Here is a 13235-nt window from a genome sequence, read left to right as displayed (position 1 = left end):
TAATGGGTGGTCTTGTACTAGAAAAAAGAATTCCATAAAAGACATTATTGGAGAATAGAAGAAATTGGAACAATTTGTAGATTATAGTATTCTATCAATTAAGTTTCCTGATTTTAATAATTACATTGTGGTCATATGACTGAATGTCCTTGTTCTTACAAAATACACAATGAAGTATACAGGGAAACAGGGGTATGGGGTCTCTGACTTACTCTCAATTCAGACAAAAGAGGAATGCGCGTGTACATGTGTGTTTCTGTAGAAGGGAACACTCACACAGAAAGAACAAGGGAAATTTGTAAAATGTCAACTGGTGAGTCCAAGTGATGGGTTTACAGAAACTGTATTATTCTTGCAACTTTTCCATAAGTTTAAATTATTTCAATTTTTTAAATCAACGAAGTTAATCAAATAGCGTTCATAAAATCAGAATACGATAAATTCAGTATTTTAGATACTGCGAAAGAACAAGGCACACAGAAAAAATACAGTAATTTGGAAATGCATTTACCCGTGACACTTTCCTAAGTTTTGCGCCAGCAATCGCAGCTGCCAGTCCAGTTAACGGGCGATTGTCTTCTGACATGGATCCCGCAAAAAATCCAGATGCAGGAAGAGGAGGAGCGGGAGGCGGCGGTGGAGGAGGGGGGACTTGGTTAGGAAGAGGGGGTGGAGGAGGGGGAGGGGGCGGCCCTGAGGACGGAAGTGGTGGGGGAGGAGGGGGTCCTGGGGGAGGAGGAAGGGCCACTGAAGCCTGGGCCGGCCCTGGTGGGAGTGGGGGCGGGGGTGGAGGTGCAGGTGGTCCCAAGACAATGCCTGAGAGAAAGAAAGGTGAAATAAGACCATCAGCACAGAGCGAACCAGTATCTTATGTGGAAAGGTACTCAGAATGCCATGCCAGATTAAACTGATGGCTCAAACATTTACTACGTACTATTAATGAGTTCGATTTATCAAGGATATTTAAAGTCTAGGCTCGTACGAAAAAGTAACTAAAATGGAAAGCCGACGTGTACACCTGCTTACTTTAATGCTACAGCTTTATTACTAGAACTGCACAACAGATCATCTAATCAGAATTTCTTTTTTGTTCGTGGAGATTTAGTAAATAAATGTTGATAAAATTTGGAAGAGAGGCAGCATCCCTGAAAAAACAAAATAGTGTCTATGACGGAAGTTAGTACTATTTTAAATAACAGACCCCAAATAATCTGTGTAAACCCAAGCGTGGAGACAATAAATTCTACATTAGTGCAGACCTATTTACTTGTTTATAGATAACCCAAAGGGGCTGGACTGAGAACATGAAGGAGGCGTGGACCCCAGGCTTCAAAATCTTAAATTATTCCACATCTAATTTTCCAATGTGTAGCGATAGCTGAGAATCATGAAGTAAAGGAGGAATCTACTAGGACAAAGTAAAACCTGAAAATAACTATCCGAAATCATTCAATGAAATAAAATGTGAAGTAGAGCTTTTCAGCCTAGAAGACGGGGTAAGAGAGAAACGCCCAACTCTTAGAGAGTGAACAAGAACTTACTTCATATAGGAACACTGAACCAGGAGGGACTCTCTTAACCCAGGCTTAAAAGGGGTGTTTGGGGACACATTAAGTGCTTTTGCACACTGGGTGGTACAGCTTTTGAAACTGCTAACTTTGCGCAGTCACGTAAGCTGAAAACACGCTGCTTGAAGAAAAGGATAGTGGAAGGGGCTGTCAGTTTTCCAGGGTTGTCAGAGCTCTGAGGATGCGGCACGTCGGCCGTGTGACCTACACAACAATTAGTCTTATCTTATTACTTTACCCTAAGAATTACGATTTTTAAAGAGGCGTGTTTAAATCCTGACTGTTTCTTTCTAAGTATATTATTTGTTGTCATATTCCTTCCTGTCAATTCTTGCCACAAAAGGGGGGCGGGGGGGCGTTGCTAAGCATCTTCTTATTTACTTACAGAGCCAGGTCCTTCTCTACTTACAAATAATCTATACTTAGAAGATTACATCCTCCCTTGCGTTACTATGACAGCAAGGTTTAGGCACGGGGGTGGGGTGGGGGGAAGGGCATACCTAGAAGATGCTATTCTCTCTCTGCTATCCCTGTAAGCCTGCTACTTATAATCTGGGACCATGGGACCCTTTGGGCAGACATCAAGCCCGCCAACCTGTCCACCCCCTCCCGCAAAGGCAGGCTGCTCCACAGAGTTTAGGGTGGCGGCCATCTCTGGAAGTCCAATATGGGAAAGGCCAACAAGGGAAGCCCAACATAGGAAAGGCCAAAATGAAACAGGGTCCCAGATCACAACGGATACACAGGAGACTCTAGGATTATACATGTAATGACTACTGTTGGGTGCTAAATATATGTCTAAGTTTTCCAGAAATTAAAGGAAGACAACTTAGATCCCGTATTTACTGTACACATCAAATGTGTGAAGAATTGCTTTCCTAGTGAAGTTTAAAAGAAATGCATGATGGAGGGGGCCTTACCTACTGGAAAACACCTCCAATTACGATACTGCCAAAGATGCCAGAGTCTAGTGCAATATGGAAATCCTTTATATCGATCCTCCAAATGCAATTAATCCAAACAGAAAAGAAAACCACATTTCTTCTCTACTTTAATTTTTTAAATTACAACTGATATGGCACGATGGCATAGAGATGTTCAAGAAGCAACACCGTCCTCCCCACTCTTCTAGGCACGTAACGTGGTTGACATGTAATATTTCCGAGTGACTAGCTGCTGGCAGCAGTAACGGAAGCCTTACCCGGTTGGGCTGGAGTCTCGGCCGGCTGAGAGGCTGCCTGCAAGCCTGGCTCAGAAGCAGAGGAGTCCCCCAGCACAGAGTTTAGAGGAGTCTCCACAGAGGCAGGGGCAGCTGCAGAGGGAGAAGGGAGAACACTAGGCTTGGATGAGGGAGTTGAGGCAACAGGGGTGCTTGGAGGAGAAGCTTGAGATCCACAGTGTGACAGTGGTGCGAGGGAAGGCAGTGCAGGCGGAGCTGGTGCTGCGGGCCCTGAGGTAGGCGGCGGGGACACTGCATGTGGGACCGAGTCAAGCAGCCCATTGGGTGCTGTCGGGGATGGAGGCATTTGGGGCACAGGAGAAGAAACACAAACAGGGAGAACAGGCCTTGGACCAGTAGCTTTGCCTGGGGGGCTGGTAATCATGATTGGAGGAGATGGAGGGAGGGGCGAAAAATTGGAAGTAGACCAGGCACAGGGCTTCGTAGCTGGAGGCTGAGAAGAGGGTGTGTTCACAGGAGAAGAAGGCTGAGAGTTTTTGTTCAGAGGACGAGGACCCGTAGCATAATGGGGAAGAACGGGGTGGAAGGCTGACCCTAAAGAGGTTGCAAAACGTGTCGCTGAGTGTCGAAGTGGTGGTGTAGGGGGTGTGGAAGTAGGTGGCAAAGCGGTCACTACAGCATAATCAGGAGTGGCATCTGACACTGGAGCTGAGATGACTTTAGCATATGATGGAGGAGGTGCTGAAGGAAGCTGGCAACTGGCATACTCCGGAAGTGGAGCACTATACAGGGAGCTGTCGGAAGGTGGAGCTGGACAGAAGGTACAAAGCAGCAGCACAAGACGGGATAAAAAAGGAGAGAGAAAAAGGGAGCTAGTAAAGCCACAAAACCAGCATTCAGACAAAATGTATAAATGTAGACTACAGTTAGTACAGAGAATTAGGCACGCGTACAAATAACCGATTTCACCCGAGAAATGTTTTAACTTCTAAACGCACTTTGAGATCCAGAAGAGGATGAAATAAGTTTTCTTTTTATCTAATAAGTAGATTAATAAATTAAGTTGATTAGCTTATCCTTTACAAGAAACCGATAGTAGCTGTAGTCTTAATTTCAATTATTTAGCCCACTAAAAGGACATTAAGATTGCAGTCATAGGAACACCAACAGAAGAATACGTTCTAGCAAAACTGGCCAACATTTATTGTAAAGGGCTAGGAACCCCCCCATTCAATGCTTACTTGAGGAAAACGTTTTTTTGCTGGCTATAACCCCAGAAAACAATTAGACAGTTAAAAACAAACCAATCAACCAATATTTAATCAACGCACACTGAGACTTTTCATATAGGCCATATGGAATAAAAAATAATTCTTCGATCCTACAATAATTGTTCGTTTTAATGAATATCAAAGGAGTTCAAACTTTCAGTCATATCTTAACCCTTTAGGTCTTTCAATAAATTCCATTAGATTTAGTAATTATCACTATTTTTTCCGCAATACTAAAACATATATTGAAATAACTAGTCAGTTTTAGAGAGGATATTTTTCACCTACTGTTTTTAATTCCTTAGGAATTAAATTTAATTAACTTAGGAATACAATCCAGCAAATGTCTTGTTGAATGGTACTATAATACTACAGTATTCAAGACAATTTAAGCAATAATCTCAAAAGGGAAATATAATCCAAGCTCTTCCAATATAAAAAAATTTCCCATAAAAACATACTTATATTTTATAGCCAATTTATAGGGAGTTAGAAGAATCAGAATGCCAGAATAAAAATTTCCAAGAGCTTTCTTTAAGTCTCCAAGCAATAAACGCAATACAGAGCGAAATGAAAAGAAAATGTTAAAGTAGCAATTGCTGCGTCTTTTTCATCGTTTCCAATCATAGTGCTTAATCCCAAGCATCTCAAGTGTGAAATATCTGAATACATAACTCCACCAAACATCGCCCACCATCCAAACCCAGGTATCAAGAACACGGAATAATGTGTACACTCCTTACCGGTGTTTGGTATCCTCCGCTCTCGCTCCCATTCCAACTGCTCCCTTTCTAACTGTTCCTGTCGCTCTCTCTCCTGCCTTTCTCGCTCCAGTCTTTCCAGTCTCTCCCGCTCCAGGCGGTCCTGCCGGTCCCGTTCTTGTCTGTCTCTCTCCAGCTGCTCCTGTTCTAGGCGCTCTCTCTCCAGCCTTTCCCTTTCTAACCTCTCCCTCTCCAATCTTTCCCTTTCCATCCTTTCTCTCTCCAGCCTTTCCCGCTCCAGCTCCTTCTGTCGCTGCTGTTCCTGAAGTTGCCTGAAATTAAAAAAAAAAAAGAAATTAAAAATATGCATCTATGGCTACCCATCATTGAAAACCTATTCCTTTCACAATGAACCAATACGAACCTCATTTTGGATTCAAACACAAAGCAATGGAGAGAGCACGCAACTGACACCTCTCCCTCACATGAAGAAAAGCTACTTTAGATAGAGATGACCTAGCAGTTTCATATAAACGAAAACAATTTCTTAGTAGGATCATGGTTGGCTGACTGCTTCAGCACATCTCACTACATCTCATTTTATTCTGTGCTGTCCATGAATCAAGTGTTGCAAATAAATGGATTTTCCAAATAACCGAACATACCACATTAATGACCAAGGCATTATTTGAATCACTTCATGAAAAAATTTCTAAACTGTAATTTCCTTCCTAAAACACGACACCAAATCTTCATAGTACAAGTAATACATTATCATTCTAAAAAATACAAAGGGGGAGGGGGGAGGGAGTCACAGGAACAGCTCAATAAAAGCTTCCCGAATGAAAAAATAAATAAAACCACAGTTGAGAAGAAATCAACTTTCTATTATTTGAAGTATCGTATCCAAAGGTAACTACAATTAACATTCTGGCATTCAAACTTCCAGACTTTTCCTTACGTAAAAATACACATATAAACTTTAAAAACCAAATAAAATAGAATGATATTTCCCTACCACTCTGAAATCTGTTTTCTTCTCTCCCATTTAATACAGTGTAAAAGGTATTCTACAGCACTAAGTATAGTTTTACGTCTTTATTTTACGTGAATTCGTAGTATTCTATTGTTTTCTTGTCCATAGTTTAAGCCGATGGTAGGATATGTTAGCCTAATACTGTTACTACTATTGCAATAAACATTTGCCTTCATTTAATCTTTGAACCCTTTTCTCACTACATCTTTTATTTTTATTATTAGTTTCAGGTGTACAAAACAACATAATGATTAGACACTTACACCCCTCACAAAGTGATAACCCCAAGTCTACTACCCCTATGACATCGTATATAACTGTTACAATACCATTGACTATATTCCGTGCTGTGTTTTACATCCCGTGGCTAATATATATATATATATATATATATATATATATATATATATATACACACACACACCAGAGGTGCCCAAAAAATGGATACACATGACTTGTACTCATCTTTTGTTATCGGTATACATTGAGTATTACAATTTTAATACAGTTTTTTCCTTTCTTGAAATGTGTATACATTTTTTGGGTACCCTCTAATTATAGTTGACATTCAGTATTACTTTAGATTAGTTGCAGGTGTACAGTGCAGTGGTTACACAGTTATATAATCTATGAAGTGACCCCCAGATAAGTCCAGTACCCATCTGACACCCTACATCGTCTTTACATTATTAACTATATTCCCCACACTGCAGTTCACATCCCCGTGACTATTTTGTGACTACCAATTTGTACTTCACCTTTCTCACCCATCCTCCAACCCCCCTCCCTCTACATCTTAAGGATCACGACTGACACACAGATTTTCTAGTGAAAAGATCTGTTTTGTTTGGTAATATGGCTTTTAATTTTTATGTAGAAAATCTAGTAATATGACTCTTTTGTGTGACCTGCCCTGGATACCTTTCTTAGGCAACCCTTTCCCACAACAAGATTATATAATTACCAACACTTTCTTTTGATGCTTTTAATTTTTACAATGTAATCCTTAGTTCAAATGCAATTCATCCTGGGTTTGAGATGTGGGGTAATGCTCTGTGGCACACACGTTACTGAATAGTTGATAGCCCCGATTTAAGATGTCACCTTCATATGTGTTGACTGTTTCTGAACTTCCAGAATGTTTTGGTTCATAGGTCTGTCTGTCTAGTATGACACCAGTACCTTGATACTTTGATATCTGATATATACTTAGCATCTAATAGGGTGCAGCCACCCTTCTTCTTCTTTTTGAGTTTTTCTAAACGATTCTCCTTTAGCTTCTTCTAGATAAATTTCAGAATCACTTTGTTAAATTTACCCTTTCTGCCAAGACCTATCTTCTCAATCCTATTAATATTTTATTAAATTTGAAGATCACCTAGAAAAACATTCATAGTTTTTAATCTACATATCTAAGAATTTATGGAATATCTCAGTATTTGTTCAATTCAATTAAAAAAATCTTTGTCTCTATGAGTTTGTTTTTGTTTGTTCATGTTTCTTTTTTTGTTTTATAGTCCACACGAGTGAAATCATATGGTTTCTGTCCTTTTCTGACTTATTTCACTTAGCATAATATCCTCAAGGTCCACCTAAGACTGGTAGTTTACCACAGGGAGGCAGGACAGGGCAAAATGGGTAATGGGGGTCAAATGTATGGTGATGGATGGAATCCAGACTTTTGGTGGTGAGCATGCTATAGTATATACAGATATCGAATTATAATATGGTACCCCTGAAACTTATGTATTGTTATTAACCAATGTTACATTAAAAATAATTGATTTTTAAAAATATTTAACTCTAGACGTCAAATACTGACTATGGAATATCTTTGTGACTATATTAAAGCCTACAGAGGCCCATTGGAGCTGGCTCTAAAACACAGTTTGCTTATTATCTTCCATACACATATGTACACGAGCAAGAAAATGTTCCCACCCACCTGGACCTAAATGATAATCTTGCTATAAAAGTTAACTCCCCTCCTTCCAAAAACGTTATCCTCATCTTACGCATATTTCAAAGTATTGTAGGAAAGACTAAATGAGGTAATGCTTTAAAGTCCCTTTAGAAAGTCCTGGTAACATAGGAACACTCAATAAATGTCAGCTATAATAATAGTTATTTAGACATCTTGAACTGGGGCTTTCCCGGGACCGGCTAATAAACCGGCTGGGTCCTTGATTACAGGTGGAACTGAATGACAGAACGTGCATGCGCGCCTCCTTTGTTCCTCCCAGCAGCATAAATGAACCAGTAAGACCTTTCCAGAAATCTCCCCCCTTCATGTTTTCTAAACTGAGTATGAAACAAAAGGAAAAGCCCACTTGACGAGTAAATGAATCCCTCTTCTCTCTCTCATAAAAAAAAGAAAGCCACTCTCTGGACATATCACCATACTTAATATTAAGTTGGTGCAAAAGTAATTGCGGTTTAAAAGGTTTTAAAAAACAAAACTGCAAAAACCGCAATTACTTTTGCACCAACCTAATAACTGCAAGACAAAACCAGGAGAAATCTGTGGCAGTGCTTATTATGAGCAGCAGTTGTTTAGGACACTCACTGCTAAATAATAAAATCAGATTTTTAGGGTACAACACTGACTTCACTATGCTTTCTGATAAATCACTAGTTTCTGAGGAATGACAATATCCTCATATTATATATTTATTTTATATAATATTATATATAATTATATAAGACCGGGTATAATATAATATAATACCCAGTCTTAGTTTACTTTAATATAAGACCGTATCTTATATTAATTTTGCTCCAAAAGACGCATTAGAGCTGATTGTCTGGCTAGGTCTTATTTTCAGGGAAACACGGTATCTGCTTTGCATCGGCTCCACGCATCTTCTTTGAGTTCTCAGAGTCGCAGACACCTTACCCGCCCCGGACACCACCCGCTCGGACATCAACATGACAATTACTGTCAGCTCTTTTGAACTTTTCTTATTTTTTAACTTTAGAGATTATCTACTGACTTTCTAATAAGATGTCTCTTGCAGCTGCCTCCCCCCACACACACACTTCTCCCAATAATACCAGGTGTGTCATAAAAATGTATACGTGACTTGTATTCATCTTTTGTTATTGGTATATATTGAGTATTACAATTTCCTTTCTTAAAATTTGTATACATTTTTTGGCACCATCTGTAGTCACAGGAGAATATGGAATTCTGCTGGTTAAATCAATATTCAGTATTTATGTTATTAATATGATAATGTAAATACTGCTCAGAGTTGAACAACAGAGTAGTATTCTAAGAGTACATTCCATCTTTTATTCAAGTTTTTAGGTTTTTTTACCCCCCAGTTAATGGCTGCTTTTCTAAGCAACACAATGCTTTTAACACAAAGAATAAACACCACAGGTGAAGTGAATAAAGTGCATCTGAAGAATTACTGAATGGCGGCATTTAAGATGGTTCCATATGCCCTAATATTCTAGGGTTTTCAGTCCATAAAAGATAAAGAGTATCTACTGATGTAGGAAAAAAGCACGATGCCAGAGAGATGTCCCGAGTTCATTGATAGATGATTGACATAAGCAACTCATACAGCTGCAGGAGACTTTGCTAACTGAATCTTTTCTTAATTTGAAGGTAAGAAAGGAAAGTGTTAAAAGTCCTAGCTAATTTTTAGCCTGCTCACTGAAAAGAGGCACATCTAACTAGATTTCCCAAAGTAGTGTGTCAAACAGAAAATTTTAGGTTTACAAATCCTTAGTGGCATGAATAATTCCCACCTAAACTGGATGGTATATTAATCTTCTGTCTTTCATGTCCTCTAAAGCAGGACTTTGTATAAATTTTTATGGGGACACTTTCCAAATTTATAAATTCTGCTTTTCTGAGCAATATCACCACCGACTCACATGAGGATGGAAATGTATGGGACCCCTCTTCCTAGAGTTTTATCTACAACTGACTGTTCTCTTCACACAATAACAGAATCATCCAGAGACTTTTTCAAAGTACAAGGGCTCTAATTCTAAACTGTAGAAAAATATGGGCAGACTCATTTTCCTTTGAAGTTAGGATATGCATTTTAAAATAATTTCTAAAATGTGTATTTTCTCAGAAACAATTATAGTGCAAGTGACTAATATTAAAGCCACCAAAACACCTAAAAAATAATATCAGAAATTCCCCCCCACACCAAAATATCTTTCTCCCCAAAACAACTGTCCCCAAGAGACATACAAAGCACTTTCCAATGAGATTAACAGTTTTGTTATATACTCAAACACATATTTAGTTTATGTTGACCCAAAGGCTTATTTTTTTTTAAAGCAAGCAAAATATAAATAGCACAAGTTAAAAATACATTTCATTCAGCTTTACCTGTAAGGAAGTGTTAGGGTAATAAGGAGGGATTTAAATTTTGACATATGAAGGAGAAGGGCAGACTAAGAAGAATGTTCTGGGCTGATAACATTCAGTACCACTCTGACGTTACCGATATTTGTCAGAAAAGAAAACTACATAAACATGTTTCGATCATGCGACGTGGGCATGACATGAACTTCTCTATTAGTAAACACATGAAAATGGATCAAACTGAAACAAGAGCATTGAGTTGTAACAGTAGCAAGCTCCTGAGACAAGGGACAATACTCACAAGAGGAGGCGGTCAACGTTTGGTCCATCGTGCCTATGAAGGCTACTTGGAGGTCTGTACACTTTCATCGCTCCAACTCCCCGCTTCTAAGGGGGGATGACTACTCCCCTTTTATAACTTTCAGGTAGGGCTGGTGATGTGCAGGCTATTTATAGATAGTAACTAAAGTAAGTTCTATGTTGAGACTAACACAGGAATGACTCATGTTCCTCAGAATATGTTTTTCATCAGTCAGCCAAGGGAGCCAAATCAAAAACCAATATGAACAAGTGATACACAGATGAAGAGAACAGGAACCTATACGATCCTCGTGCTACTATAATAAAAGTAGTGGATTAGTCTAAAGGAAACATTCATTTCAACTCAATTTCACCCTTGTTAAACATAAAAAACAATACATAAACGTATAAAATACATACAAAGCTTAAAAAGTTGAATTCTATTACAAAGCTTATAACAAAACAGTAATCCTCTTCCCAACCCCTCACCACTTCTGATTCTCGCCCCAGAAGCAACTACTTTCCACACTGTGGTATTCATCTCATGTTTCTAAACACAGTCATTTGTTCGGAACTAATACTTCTCAGTTTTTCAGATTTAGACATTATCTACTGACTTTCTACTACACAAATGATTTAATTCCTACACCCTCCAGCCCCTCGAACCTTTCCTTCCTCATCGCCCCCCTAAATCATAACACCACTTGGGATGCATCAGCAACATTCACTTAGATATTCATGGCAGACCATATTTACTTTTCAGAACAGTTTCCTTGTTATTCTGCTGTTACTCTGGTAATTTTAAATACTCTGGTGTTGTATTTTTTTTACACATCTGCTTCTTTTTCTATATCCCTATTGCTATTTCAACCTAAACCCTCCATCAGAACTGTAAACCCTTTCAATATAGTCAAACGTATCAGGGGATCTATTATTCTGTTTGCTTATTTTGTTTTTCCTTGCCCCAGAAATACCCCTCTCTGACGCCCTTAGGCCTTCTGCCCCATTCGGGATTCACTCATCTTTTTCCTAAGGCAGAGTCTTTGTTTCCTGGCTCCTCTCATGATTTCATCATTCTTGGTGAACTCTCTCATTTTAACAGAATACACCTTCCAGTAGCTTCCTAGAAGCTGTGCAGAGGAGGAAGTTTTAGGTTGGAAGTTTAAATTGGAAATAATCCCTCAGGATTTGAAGGCCCCCCCACACACCCCAAGCTCTTAAAATCTTCTCTTTATTCCGGTATTCTAAAATGGCACAGTGATACGCCTTGGTGGTGGGTTCCGTTCGTTTGTTTTTCCTACTTATTGGGCTGAACATTTGGTGAGCTTTTTCAATCTAGACCAGGGGGCTTGGAAAACTATAGTCCAAGGCCAAGTTTGGCCATGCCCATTCACGTACATATCATCTACAGCAAACTACAAAGGAAGAGTTAAACGTCGGGCCCACAGGTCTAAAATATTCACTACCTGGCCCTTTTCAGAAAAAGTTTGCAGACCTCTGACCTGCACAATCGAGTCACTGAGTTCCAGGAAATATTTTATGTTATTTATTTGCAAGTTGCGTTTCCTTATATTTTTGTTCTTTTTCCTCTTAAAAACTCCTATTACTTGGATGTTGGACCTCCTGATCTGATTTTTTTCTTTCTCATATACTATCTCTATGTTTTATAACTACTATCAGGGCAATTTCCTCAACCTTATTTCTCAAACCTCCTATTATTAATGCTGTTTGTTTTGTGTGTTTTTTAATTTCTAAGTACATTTTCTTATACTCTCAACTACAAATTTTTCCTTTATGAATGAAATATATCCTAACTACAAATTTTTCCTTTATGAATGACATATATCCTCTTAGTTCTCTGAAGCTGTTATAGCATATTTTTAGGTTTTCTTCTAGTTCCTGTAATACATCTATTTATATGAACCATGGTTAATAAGAAGTTTAAAAGGATTCAGGAGAGGAAGGGTAGATCACCTACAAACATGAAGACAAAGATTAATGACAGTTACAGAAAGACTGCAAATGTATAAACTTGAAAAATGATTTATCTGCCAAAGCCAGGGGGTAGAATGGAAGAAAAAAGAATAAAGAAGTGTGTAAAACTACTGAACTCCTCATACAGAGTGAGGAGTTAAGAGATATTGTCTAAAGTTAAGACAGAGGTTCAATTGGAAAAAGAAACCAACAGTGGTACTAAAAATAGTTAATTACTGATGATTGGCAAAGGAAGTGAAGAGTTCTTCATTTTTCATGGTGGAGCATCAACAGCTAGTTTCTATAACTTGACTCATCAAAAAATAGAAATATAAACATATTATTCAGTATTATGAGGATGTCATCAAAAGTACTAAAAGAGTGATTAATTTCAGAAATTAATATGATGGGAAGGGCACAATCATGTATTAATAGATTACTCTCCCCATTTTAGGCCCTTCTACATTGTTTGAGATTTTCTTTGCCGTGTGCAAAAATGTTTAAGAAAAATTAACCTGGCAGTAATAAAGTAGTAATAACTTCAAGGGACTTAGGTTAAAGACAGAAAAATCACATGGAAAACTACAGCAGCACATAAGAGAATAAATACTGGAGAAAGCTATTAGTAATGAGAATGTCAGAAGAGTAAATCTAACAGGCTGTTAAAGAAATAACAAAGTATACTTGAATAGAAATGGTGACTGAAGATAATTTCAGACTTTCTAAGCTGAAACTTTGGGGGAAACAGTAAAGAGAAGAAGGAATGTACATTAAGAACAAAATCATTCATAAATCAGGGTTTAAACTGAGGTGTCAGTCGGATACCCAAATGGATGAGCTCTCCAATAGAAATTCTCATTGGGGATCCGCTG

General features: G+C 38.5%; 1 protein-coding gene across 11 annotated transcripts in view; it reads right to left on the bottom strand.

The window, feature by feature from the left end:
- The window catches only part of ENAH (ENAH actin regulator), a 110279-nt gene that overhangs the window by 16796 nt on the left and 80248 nt on the right, over positions 1 to 13235 (bottom strand). For 5 of the 11 annotated variants that reach the window (XM_074316929.2, XM_074316928.2, XM_074316927.2 and 2 more), the window contains 3 exons: positions 4763 to 5052; positions 2770 to 3558; positions 512 to 816 (listed from right to left, as the gene is read on the bottom strand). In XM_074316929.2, the coding sequence (XP_074173030.2) occupies positions 512 to 816; positions 2770 to 3558; positions 4763 to 5052 (1384 nt within the window). The remainder of the gene's footprint in view (positions 1 to 511; positions 817 to 2769; positions 3559 to 4762; positions 5053 to 13235) is intronic. The other 6 variants (XM_074316930.2, XM_074316932.2, XM_019730923.3 and 3 more) reach the window with 2 other exon arrangements.

Source organism: Rhinolophus sinicus, chromosome 6 (assembly GCF_057876585.1).
Source record: "Rhinolophus sinicus isolate RSI-liver-muscle chromosome 6, RSI-T2T, whole genome shotgun sequence".
Lineage (NCBI taxonomy): Eukaryota > Metazoa > Chordata > Mammalia > Chiroptera > Rhinolophidae > Rhinolophus > Rhinolophus sinicus.
This window is presented reverse-complemented; position numbering and strand designations above follow the sequence as displayed.